The following is a 12,694-nucleotide window of genomic DNA, read 5'->3' as shown; positions in this document are numbered from 1 at the left end:
CCCATATTCGTTGCGCTAACATTGCTTGTATGTAGGCATTGATCGCGTCGGCTTGCTCCAGCACCAGGTTCCGAGCAGTTGCGACGGCGCAGATGGCGCGGACCGACGTCATTTTGATGACGTTTGACGACGACTCATCATAGTCGAAACCTGCAACTTGGTTGAAGCCTTTTAGGACCCAGCGAGCTTTCCATCGGATGACGTTGCCTTCTGCATCCGTTTTGCGAGCGTTACTCCACCGTCCCCCGATGATCTTTCTGTTTGCCGGAGGTGACTCAACCGTCCAGCACTGTAAGTGAGTCACTTGGGCCACTTCCGCTTCCTCGGCAGCCTTCCAGTGGCGCCAGTCGGGCGATGTCATGGCCTCTCGGTGGCTGTTTGGTACGGATGCAATTGTGTGTGGACTGCGGCGCATGCATAGTCGATTCCACCGACACGGTATAGCATGGTGTTGCTGTCAATGTCGTCGTCGAGTTCATGTGACTGGTAGCCTCCGTGTGAAGCGTCCAAGGGTGCGTTTGCAAAAGAAGCAAAACGCGGGTTTGGTTTGCGTATGCTTGTCGACGAACGTGTCGGTGCAGCTGCCGGGGCAGGTGTGTCCGTTGTGGGCACAGGACCGGACGGCATGCTCGTTGATCGGGTACGATAGTGAGACACCGGTGGGACATGAGGTGATTGCGTGTAGGTCGGCTGGTGTGTGCGATCAAACAACGCGTTCTGGATGAAGTGCGTGGTACCGGTGTGTGGGTCGCGACGGCTTTGCGTTTCTGAACTGGCTTCGGCAGGGGCAGGGGTCGGCTGCGCAGCGGACAAGTCGATGGTGTCCCTTTCGGTACGACGGCCTGATTCAATAATCGACGACATTCGGCAATACGCGGGTTTGAAGTGCGATGCACGTCGCCATCGTTCGTTGGGATGGGGCAGCGATGGAGCTGGTAAGGGTCTCATCATCGTTACTGTCCTCGTCTTCGTCGAGTACTTGTGGTAGGTCTGCGGCACCGAAGAACTCGGTCTCGAGGAACTTGACATGAACACCGTGGGTCATGCGCCCGTTATCGACGTCGTACAGTTTGTAGGCTTTCATGTTCTAGTGTAGCCCACCATGACGCAGAGTGTTGACTTAGGTGCCAGTTTGTTGCGGTGTTCCGGCGCCTTGACCATGTTGAAGCATTTGCATCGAACACACGCATGTTGATCAACGTTGGTACGTGACCGCTGAACAATTCGAGCGGGCGTTTCACACATGCCGTTGTTTAAAGGACCCGGTTGCAGATGAATGCGGTGGTGTTGACGGCCTCAGCCCACCATCGTGGTGCCATGCGGGCATGCATGAGCATGGCAAACGCCATTTCCATTAGCGTACGATGTGTGCGTTCAGCCACCCCGTTTTGCCATTGATTGTCGACGGCTGACATTTCGTGTTTGATGCCTTTCGTAGTGAGCCAGTCTTCGAATGCGTGTGACACGAACTCAGAGCCTCCGTCAGATCGGAAGATCTTCACTTGACGTCCGGTCTGGCGCTCCGAGTAGGCCACGATTGCTTGGAAGTTCTGCATTTGCGTGGCAGCGTCGGTTGAGTGCACAAAGCGGACAATCTTGTACCCGGTACTGTCACCCACGTAAACTGTGTACAGTAGTGCTGACAACCGCTGAGTGATGGTGTAGGCGATGGTCCTTTGGTGTCGGCGTGCCAGCACTCCCCTGGTGCGAACGAAAGGGTGTGCGTCTTAGGCGAGCTGACTCGATGCATCTTTGCTCGTGGGCAGTCCATGCAGGGACGTGTTGGTGCTTGCAGGTGCGATGGCAGACCCAGTCCAGCTCGAGCGCAAGCCCGCAACGCGTCGATGGGCAGGTGTCCAATTCGGTGGTGCCACAACGGCGGCACGTCCCCCATAGCTGCGTTGGCGTAGTCTGTGACGCATGTCCCTTCGATTACGTACAGTCGTTGATCCGGCAACATGGAGGCAGTGGCGACTTTGGTCTTCCCACGGTATATGATCCATGCATCCCGTTGGAATTGGACGCGCACTTCCGGGTTGGTGCTCATTAGGGCTGGGATGGACATCAGGGCCATGGGCATTCCTTCGATAAGCAGCACGTCCGACAAGGTAATTGTTTTGCCACACGGTGTCCTGATGTTGAGTTTCCCTTTTGTGGTAGCAATGCTGCTCTCGCCGTTGGCAACCACTACGCGTCGATCACACGGACTCGTGGCATGCAGGTGTTGAGCAGCTCCCGTCATGTGGGACGATGCACCAGAGTCAACGACGACGTGGTTCGTCATAGTCCCGGAGGTATGTACAGTCGTGGAGCTCGCTGTCATCTCCATGGCGGTGTTGCTCTCTTCCTCGACGGCGTGGGTCGTTACTGAGGCGCTGGTAGCACCGACGTTGAGTGCCTCTTGCTCCGTTCTCTGATAGAGGCGGAGGCTTTTTTGGTACACGGTGTACCATGGCGGGTTTCCCACTTGCAACGGGAAGGAAATATATGCGTTGGGCGGCAGCCACGGATGGTGATGTGTCCCATCAGACATGGATGACAGGTCCCGGTGGCGGAAGGCTCCTACGTCGTAGTTGGTGACCAGGAACGGATGGATCATCCAGTTTGGCGTGGATGCCTCGTTCATGTCGATAAAGCGGCGAAGACGGGCGATTTCCAAATCACGACGCCTGAGAAAGGTTACCGTGAGAGTCTCGCCGTGGAGCACGACTTGGCGAACCGGTCGGACATGCCAGCCCCAGGTCAGGTCGTTACGTAGTGGTCCCGATTCGTGCTCTCCGTCGACCATGGGTTCGACTTCGACGGCCGAGAACATGAACACGGCGTTTGATGATTGTTCACCATCGTCACTGCTTGCGCTTCGTTTCCCTGAGCTGTCGTTGCGCGATTTTGCGGGTCTTCCCTCGTCACGGGCCTTCTTGCGGCATTCAGCCAACCAATGTCCCTCTTTTCTGCAGTACTGGCAAGAACCGGTTGATCCAGCCGACTTATTTCCATTTCGTCCGCGTTCGTTGCGGTCTCTGCGACCTCCGCCTCCCCCACGACTGTTTGGGCTGCTTCGGCCGTCGTTGCCGTTGCCTCGTGTCCGCAAGGCGCGATCTTTGGACATTTGCGTGTCCGTTGGGGGGTTTGATTGCTCCGCTCTTGATTGCGGCTTTCCACTCTGACTCCAGTTGAGTCTTTACTTCCATCATGGTAGGTTGCATCGGACCGTTGATAATTCGGTCAACGATGTGGCGGAATTCCCAATGCATGAGCGCAAGGAGTTTGATCACGCATTGATCCTCCGATTCAACATTGCCGACCTCCGCCATGCGTGTGATCATCTCGTTGTAGCGATGGATGAAGTCTGGCAAGGATTCCTGACGTGGGTTCCAGCTGATTTTTGCCCAGTCGCGACTGACTTCCACCCGATCTATGTTGGTTGCTGGCTGGTGGTACTGTTTCAAGCGTGCGTATGCCGTTCGAGCCTCGTAGGTGTCTTGGACGTGGCGGTATTGACTCGGGTCTAATGTTTCGATTAGGATATCCCTAGCGCCATTTAGCTCGGCCTGGTCACCGGTCCCGAGGCGATGGCGTGAAGAAGGCCCTTGGCCATCAGTCTCCCCTTGAAGTACGTCTTCCAGCTTCGGTAGTTGTGCTCCGTGAGCTTGATGGTGGTCGTCGTGATCGAAGCCATCTAGTTAGCCTTCTTGTTCCTGTCGTGTGTTTTGGACTCATAACCTCTTGAACAGACGTATTGTTTGTCTTAGGCGCAAGGAGAACAGCGGCAAGCGTGTGCAAGCGACTTAGTCCAAGAAGGCAAAACAAAAGTGATTAATGGAGATATGTTTGCTGCTTGTCCTCCTATCCAACTCTGTGTTCAATGTCTGCCGTCCCTTGTTTCAATGTCGTCTGCATTGAAGCCTTCGTCTCTTCGTCAGGCAGGGTTGATTCAAGTCAACCGTCACGCTGCTGACGTCGCCGAATCTCAACAACCGGTACGCTTTATTGGCGTCTACGTAGGAACGCGAATCGACCCGGCGTACCAAGTGCAACTTATCTCTGACCGGTACTACGCGAGCTTCCAACATTGGGGACACCGGGCGCGGACCCTCCGAGGACGCCGGCTCCTGGTGTCCTCGGTTGTGACGTCGCTAATGTGGCATGCCACGGCGGCGGCGGCGATACCACACAAGACGGTCACGACGTGGCAAACGATGCCAACACGATACGTGGTGGGCCGTAAGCGCGACCCGACAGAGCCGTACCAGTCGCTGCTACATGTGTCTTGGCACCACAACGCAGCCTGTGTTCCACACATAGCGTCGGCTATACGAACCCAACGCCTCCTCACACTGCAGCGGCTGATGCTCCCGGCGGACGAGCGGCCAATGTGGGCGCCGCTGGTCCTCGAGCAGTTTGCGGCGTGCATGGGCTTCCTACACCGTGACTCGCATCCGTTCGACTGTTTGTTCTACTTGCCGCACTGGGGCACCAAGTGGATCACAACGTCGATGCTGCACCCGTTCTGGTTTGACGTTTGGCGCCACTGGTCCAAGACGCCTTGAGCCAAGAGGTTAGCAGCGCCACCTACTTACGCCATGGTCACCAGCATGCCTGTGTGGCTCGCAACGTACGAACCGATGGCAGTCGATGGGATTCGCCATACAGCCAAGCGCGTGAAGCACGCGCAAGGGCGACAATGGTGCCTATACGGCGCCAGGAACGGGTTTCGTGCACTCCGTGACTTTATGACCCCAAGTGGTCACTGGCTCACCTGGCAACAGCTTGCGGCACGAATGCGCGTTCACAACCCGGCAACACGCGTGCACCTCAACCGAGCCGGACGGATAACTGCGTCAGCAGCTCGCGACACTGCAGCCGCCTACAAGCACTTGAGCGCCGTCTACGACCAGGTACGGAGACAGCACAATATCCGAACAGATCTGCCGCTACCGCGACCTGAAGAAACGTCGCACCCGTTCCAGAAAACCATCAAGGACGTCGTGACGCCATTCGAGCAGTGGCCAAGGCGCGACGTTCGGGACATGACAATGCACACGCCCGAATCAAACCGTACGCACCCTATGCTTTCGGACATCCACCGCACGGAAGCTGAAGTCGAGACCTACCTGGCGGACATGCGGCGCCTACTCACTGCTGCCGCGCCCGTGCATACCGACGTCTGGTTTCGCCTTATGATGAAGATGCTCATGGTGACCTCGCGTCGACACTACATCCAGCACCGTGAACCAGAGGCCATCCTCTGCACACACGGCTGCGGCGACGTGGAGACAGAGATGCACCCCTTCTTCGTATACCCAATATCAACCCGATCTGGAAGTGGCACGACAAGGCATGGAGCGCTGTTGGCGCGCCCGTCCAGTGGCATCGTGTCACGCACCTCGACCAATTCAACGTCCACAACCGGCACTCGGCGAACCGTGACAACCTGTATCAACTGTGGGCCATGGCAGTTGCCATAACGGTACACTTGATTTGGATGCGGCGCAACGCGACAAAGTTTGACAATGTCCGATCTGGCACCAGCGCACGTTCTTCAAGAGATGATCTTCCTCACGTGGCAGGCCGCAGTCCGACGCCGGCTTCGACTTTTCGACGCTGCGTCACCCGAATACCATCAATTACGCGCAGCCGCGTCTCTCATGCTCGCCCAGCGAGGCTACCGAGAGCTTGCAGCGAAGCACCCCCTCGGCCTCCAACTCAAGCCAACGTTCGCCTAGGGACTCGGAAACCAACCTACCCCAAGAGCGCCCGCCACCAGCACAACCGGTTATTTACTACTACCTCTGTCCGGAAATAGTTGCCCCAAACGGAAATCCTGAGATCCGAGAAAAATTGCCCCAAGTGTACTACTGTCTGATATTTATGGGATCCGACCAATAGAATACGCAGAACATGAATTACAAAATGAGGTCAATACCCAACATCAACGCCAGATCGGTATCAATGTCATCCTCCAGCTCACCGTCAACCGAGAGTTTCTCCATTTGCGAGCTGAACTCGCTCATGTCCATCGAATTCGCCACTTCAAGTGCCAATTCGTCGATCTTCTTGTCGATATCAGTGACACTGAGAAGACGACACCCATCATCGAAGGTGTCACGATCAACGCAAACAACTTCTGGCAGCATACCTGCAGCAGCCAGTTTTGCCTTCTTCATGTGCGGAATCTTGTAGCAGTTGTCGCCTTCCACACGAATGACCTCTTGCATGCAGCATTGCAACGTGAGAAAGTTGCTGTTCAACGTCATCATATCGACATCCTGCCATGCTTCGTTCGTGGCTGCAAGGATGTCGTCAATGCTTCGCGAATAGTTCCGCTCTTGCAGAGTCTGCAACGCTCGGAAAAACCCGAGGTCCAGCACGTTGAGATCTGGTGAGTTTGGAGGCTGGAACTTGACCCGCATACTCCATCCATCGCTTGTACACGCGGCAACGATACGAGGGTCCGACGGGGGAACGTGTGGCTTGGCGTTGTCCTGCTGGATCACGACACTCTTCGTGTCACCACGTGGCCAGACTGCTTTGATGGCGGGAATGACCTTGTCGACGAGCATGGCCGTATACACGTCGCGCGTCACACTGACCGGTTTCGTGACCAACGTCCCAGCTGGTCTGTTGCGACTGCAGCGCTCCGCCGGCACTTGTTCGGTGAAGTGCCATGTGCCAATTTTGCCGTCAAACCATGCCGCTCTGTCATGATCCCATCGAGGCCGGGCCACAGCAGACAAGAACATCACTTTGGTGATGAACTTCTTGGACTTGACTGTGCGATGGGGTGGCTCCTCGTCGGGCGCCAGGTAGTACGACTTGTGGACCCGGGTCGCGAAGAACCACTTTTCGTCGACATGGACGCAGTTCATCATGTCGTCGAAGGCGTAGTCCGACGAACTGACTGGGTGGACATGGTCGATCGCCCACTTCAATCGGACGGCCTTGTTTGCATCGGTGAGTGCGGGTTTGGCTGTACTAGAGTACTTGACGAAGATCCCGCGGCGATAGTAGTCGTGCAACGTCGACCTTGGAATGCCCATTGCGGCAGCGATTGACCGAAATGTCGTACGGTGAGCCTTTGGGACGAGCTTCAGACGTGCAGCCACCATATCGTGCTTGATGTTGCGGCCACAACGACCCTTCCGTTTCGAGCACACAGAACGACACGGCCGTATCTTGTCAGACAGGTCAACAGCTGCTCGCTGCCAGATGCGACGAACCGTGCTTCTATCAACTCCAAAGGATGCAGCTACGTCAACGAAGGCACCTCTAGGCAGTGCCTTGTCGTCAATCATTCGCGCGAGTAGTTGCTGGAGGATGGCATTCCGGTCGTTGTCCGTCAAGTTCTTCTTGGCGCGCATTTCGTTTGTCGATCTTGACCCGCTGAGTTTTACGGATAAAGTTGTCCTTATCCGGATAGCCGGATAACGCCTTTTTGGTTAAAATTGTCCAAGTTGTATGGGTTTAAGTATTGAGGCTTTCACTTGCTGTATCTTTTGTGATTGGGTTCAGTTTGGTACGAAGCAATGACATTGGTGAACTGTAGAGTCTACTAATCACGCTCATGTTTTCAGAATGAAATAATTCGACCATCTTCACCGTCATTTCCCAAATATTCTGTTTGGGGCAAGTATTTCCGGACAGAGGTAGTATTTATTACGACACTGAGCCCACCTGAGAAACCAAAGGCTAGGACAGGGATGAAAAAGTAGTATATACAGTAAAATGTGAATATAGTTCCCTTTGACAACGGGCACACTGACGTGATGCAGTGGCGCAATTGTGCTAATTCGGAGTAAAAATAAAAAGTAGGTTCAGGTAAAATCTCTGCAACGTTTCGTCGAAGACGACGGATCCAATGAAGTCGACGTTTGTTGGAGTCGTTGCTTGCATACGATGTAGGAGTACATGCAATGTGCTTCGCCTGAAGGACTGCCGGCGCAGCTCGGCGGACGCATGGATAAATGATGATCGAAGATTTTAGCCAATCGGCGCGATTGACAAACAATCATTTCGACCCTGAAATATATGTCAACACAGTATGAATTATATGGATGTACCACGACGTGATCATGACCTTCTTGGTGAGACAGCTTGGCCGAGCGGTTAAGGCGATAGACTCGAAATCTATTGGGGAAACCCTCGTGAGTTCAAATCTCACAGCTGTCGTAAGCTATTGCGCTTGTAGTTTTCTGTTGCTAATACTCAGGGGTGTAGGTAAAGTTGACGGACTACCTTGGTTTGAGCTGGTAGGTACTAACAGTACACGACGGCAGCGAGGGGACAAAAGAGCTTTTCTTTTGAGTCACATGACCATTTTTCCTGAAATTTTGTGAGTGAACCGGACTCATTGTGATAGAAACAAAGCCCATTGGACGTCATTCGTGAAAATCAATACTCTGTCAGAAAAGATGCCAAAATGATCTAGAATCCATCACATTTCCCTTACAATAACGTATAACCTTTGAACATTAATTCGAATTAATTTAGGAAATGTACATTTTGTTGCATGAAATGTGACACATAAAACACTCGAATATAATAGCGTGTTGTCACCATTCGTGGACCTTCCTGCATTGACATGCCCGCAACCAACTCCATCTCCGATGATGACTACGAAGCGAAAACGAGCTACTTTCGACATCTACGGCCAAGAAGCTTAACTACTGAGTGAACGTCTTGATATCCTTCGTCTTCACGCCAAGTTTCGTCGTACTGGAGCCACCAAAGTCTCAGCAAACATTGCCTTTCTTCTCGGACGAAGCTCGCACTGCACGCACCGCACGAAGCTCGCACTGCACGTACCGCACGAAGCTCAGAGTGTGAGTCATTTTACCTTTACAAATGCATACCTCCATTTATATTCTATCATTCTTTTGGTTTCGAATCACTTACTCTCATGTGCAATTTTTACGATAAACCTAATCACTGGTCCCCTCGGTGCCGTCGACTACTGTAAATGTAAAAATGACCTTGCCCCATCCAAAGTTTCAATCAAAAACTTACTAACGTTGGGCAAGTTGGACATGAATACCTTATTCGTTCTATACATTTGATTGCTGAATCACTACTATTGTTAGGAGTCCATACATCGTTCGAGAACAGTGGTATTGTTGGTGGCAATGTCCGATTTACTTTCAGTTTGCAAAAATACGTCCGCAGCTTGCGGGAAGACCGTGGCGTTGTCAACCACCAAGATGCCGACCACGACCGTCGTCCATCTCGGACGAAGGTTCTCTGATCCGCCGTCCATGGGACTACCACGCCACTTGCGCGGCAATCCCTGCCTTCACCGGGATTACGTACGCTGTTGTGGGGCATGGCTCAGCGTGCTTATATCAGGTCCATTCTGCACAGCATTGCAAACAACAAATACTGTGAAGGGGGATCCAAACACATATCGCAGTCGAGTACAACTACAATATCCGTCCATGACCATGTCGGGGACGAGGACGTTCAACTCCATTGTAGTTGGACCAAAGCCATTTACCGGCTCGACAGGCTCATTAATTTGATTCCAACGATGGGCAAGGCCAAATGCACAGGTGATAAAGTTGATGCGGAGTACTTGTGTGAGGTATGAATATTCTTCGTGTCTTGTCACCCTGAATTGTTGGGTATACATTATTCTTGCTGTGAAAGTGTCCCGCCAGCGAAATTGCGACTGCTTGGCAATTGCTGCCGTGTCCTTGGAAGATCGGTTTCGCCATTGCAGTTCGAACGAGATTGTTTGAAGCAACTAATACAGAGACAGTACGATTCTGGGAAAACCTGGCTGGTGCCACTTGAGAAGAGTTCTGGGCATCCACGGGGAAGCACTTGCTTAGGATAACGCTAGTCTGACCAAGTGAGAGCTGTAAGTGCCTGTACGATTCACATTGGCATTGATGAAATCATCGACCGGATGTTTGGACTGGAACATACATTTGATGATCGGCTCCGGACTTACCGCCGCCATGAATTTGGTTCGCAGCTGCATTGAGCCGTTTGATTCCATTGATATTCGTTACGCTGTCTTGCCCCTTTCCTCAGCGAATACGCCCTCGCCGTACAAACTTACCTGTTTTCAGGTATTCAATCCCAAAAGTCCAACATGATGACTTTCCATCCAGGATATGGTCAAGTCCGATGTCGCTAGCGTCTCCTTGGAGTGGATTGGTACGCTTTCAACGGGAGGAGTCCGATGCGCATTTTCGGCGAGCCACAGCTCCTTCCCATTCAAGCGTTTTCGTTCGATGATACTTATTCTAGTCCAGTGCTGCATTTGTCACTCTGAGCAGGCTGTCGACACAGTTTTGCCGTGACCATCCTTTCGTCTGCTGGATCTTAGCACATTCGAGCTATCTTCAATACCTGCTCTGTGGAAAGCGTTGCCTGTACAGTACCAATTCGTTTACTACAGCATCATCATCATTCTTGGCATCTGTGCGGGGCGCGTACCCCAAGCCTGATTACTGACTTGATCGGCTTTGTAGCACCTACTCGGCGCTGGAGGAAGCGGGGTTGTTAAGGACTGTGCGAGGCGAGGTAAATTGTAGAATGATATTATGATCGAGTTATAAGCTCCTAGAAACTCCACATCCGTCTTGTCTTTATTTACAATCCTTGAAGGAGCCACAAACTCGTCGATCTCTCCTGTACTTGGTATATGCATGTGACAAAACAATATTGCAATGATATCAATATTTTTTCGTAATGCTGAATTCTCGCTGACGAGTGACATCTACGCAATTTGATTCGCTGATCGCAACATTCTCTCCTGAATGTCTCGCTGTCGCTGAGACATTTCGCGGTGGAGGTCTTGTAGGAGTTGCTTGAGGTGGATTACATGTTTGATATTTTTGGCGAGTTCCCATGTTGCGTCGCTTTCAGGTTGTCCATGCCGTTTGACTAAGAACTCGAGATTGTGGTTGAACGTTCATTTCGTCAGTAGTTTCTCAACAATGTAAACTTCGTCGTCGTGTATCGTCGAGGATGACGGGTGTCGCTTTGGGAATCGGTCGCGATGCAAACTTGGGATCATGCTGCTTGTAACGCTTGAGTCGGTCTACGTTGACAAACGCAACATGGGCTTGGGACGTTTGAGGCGCATTGGGTTATCGTTGATGACTTCGACAATTCGAAATCGGCCAATGAATCGTGGCACTAGTTTTGGCCGTTCGGCTCCGTTGAGTTGTTATGCATGTTTGAGTGGCAAATTTCTAGTTGCAGGCAATATTTGGTCGTACAATTTGAATGTATACTTAATTGTTTGTGGTCATGAAATTCCTTTTGTCTTGCTTGAGTCTTGAGTAAGTTGTCTTGAGCCATCTTCAGGATTTCCTTGCGTTTTTCTGAAAAGATCTGAGCAAAGTCGTTTCTTGGCAAGATGTTGTTTATAACAGGATTTCGAGAAGTCTGTCGGTATCGACTTGGAACGGCGTTAGTCCAGTTGATGATTGTACGAGACCGTTGTGGGCATATTCGATGGTTGGTAAATGACCAACCCAATCGTCTCCAAGTTATGAGACTTGGCATTGGAGATCGTCTTCTAAGGTTAGGTTCTGTCTTTCGGATGCTCCATCGGCTTGTACTCGACCGGCTGTGGTGATGACGGCTATGGTGATGGCGTATGTTCATGATTTTCATCAATGATTTCAAAATTTTCTTGTAAACTTGGGGTCTCGATCACTGATAATTCACTTGGCCATCCGTGATGCTTGACAACGTGATCAAAGAACAACTTGGCAGATTCGTCAGCGCCGGCTTCGTGGTTCTTGGAATGTACTTAGCTCGTTTCGATAACTTGTCTACTACGACCAAAATTTCATCGCATGATTGCAACATTGATTGGCCTGTAATCCAATCGCCTGAATATCGTGTACCAACATTCTTTTGGGGCTTGAATCGGAATCATTTTTCCATTCGCTCGCAAACTGCTAGTCTTGTATCAGCTGCAAGTTTCACAGGTTGCCGCGTATAACTTTATGTCTTCCATCATTGTATCCCAAAAGTACCATTGGGCGACGCTTAGTGTAGTGCGCTGTGTTCCAGGATGAGCTGAGATACTAGCGTCATGTGCTTGGTGGATGATCTCTGCTCTATGGTTGTCATCGTTAGCGACACAAAGCTTCCAGATTTAATCATTTGAACGGAGAGAGTAGAATCCGTTTTTGATGATGAACCGGTCCTTTCTTGTATGTTGTATAAATAATGCATCGTTCTTGTATGCGCTTTGACGTAGCGGGCTCTTGTTGCTTCATCCATTTCGACAGTGGTGTACGAAACTTGTTGCGTGTGGTTGATAACTTGTCGTTGGGGAATCAGAGGCCTTTTTTCGCTATCACACTCCTCCCCTAAGAAGGGCGATCCTCCAGTTCTCAGGACGACAAGGTTGAAAGTAGTGGGGACGGTTGGAAATTTTCCAGACAGGCAACATGAAGCTGGCAACGCATACCACAGGTATGCACGGAAATCGTCGGTCTGGTCGTGCTGTCGTCACGACGAGGGCGAGAAAGTGCAACAGCGACCACATTAGACTTTCCGAGACGATGGGTTAAAACAAAATCGAAGGCGCTGAAAAGCCAACCAACGGGTTAACTTGGGCGTAAGCCGTAAGCACAGGAGTGTGTTTGAACGATTTGCAGGCGGAATTGTCGATGTAAACGTCGAAGCGAGATCCATGTAGATAGTGTCGCCCTTTGACTACAGTTAG

The 12,694-nt window shown here is 51.7% G+C and overlaps 2 protein-coding genes and 1 non-coding gene across 3 annotated transcripts; all 3 read left to right on the top strand.

Annotated features, from left to right (window-relative positions):
• Window positions 1–3,887: 3,887 nt before the first annotated feature.
• On the top strand, window positions 3,888–4,550 carry H310_10795 (hypothetical protein; the record flags this gene model as incomplete). Its single annotated transcript, XM_008877251.1, has 1 exon — window positions 3,888–4,550. One exon carries the CDS (start codon window positions 3,888–3,890, stop codon window positions 4,548–4,550), a length of 663 nt encoding a protein of 220 aa, XP_008875473.1.
• Window positions 4,551–4,583: 33 nt separating this feature from the next.
• On the top strand, window positions 4,584–5,726 carry H310_10794 (hypothetical protein; the record flags this gene model as incomplete). Its single annotated transcript, XM_008877250.1, has 4 exons — window positions 4,584–4,898; window positions 4,971–5,297; window positions 5,369–5,515; window positions 5,571–5,726. The coding sequence occupies 4 exons, from the start codon at window positions 4,584–4,586 to the stop codon at window positions 5,724–5,726; spliced, it is 945 nt and encodes a 314-aa protein (XP_008875472.1).
• A 2,362-nt stretch (window positions 5,727–8,088) lies between these two features.
• Window positions 8,089–8,169, top strand: H310_10793. Its single transcript has one exon. It is a non-coding gene; the product is annotated as a tRNA-Ser (tRNA).
• Window positions 8,170–12,694: the final 4,525 nt, after the last annotated feature.

Source organism: Aphanomyces invadans (genome assembly GCF_000520115.1).
Source record: "Aphanomyces invadans strain NJM9701 unplaced genomic scaffold supercont1.28, whole genome shotgun sequence".
NCBI lineage: Eukaryota > Oomycota > Saprolegniomycetes > Saprolegniales > Verrucalvaceae > Aphanomyces > Aphanomyces invadans.
This window is presented reverse-complemented; position numbering and strand designations above follow the sequence as displayed.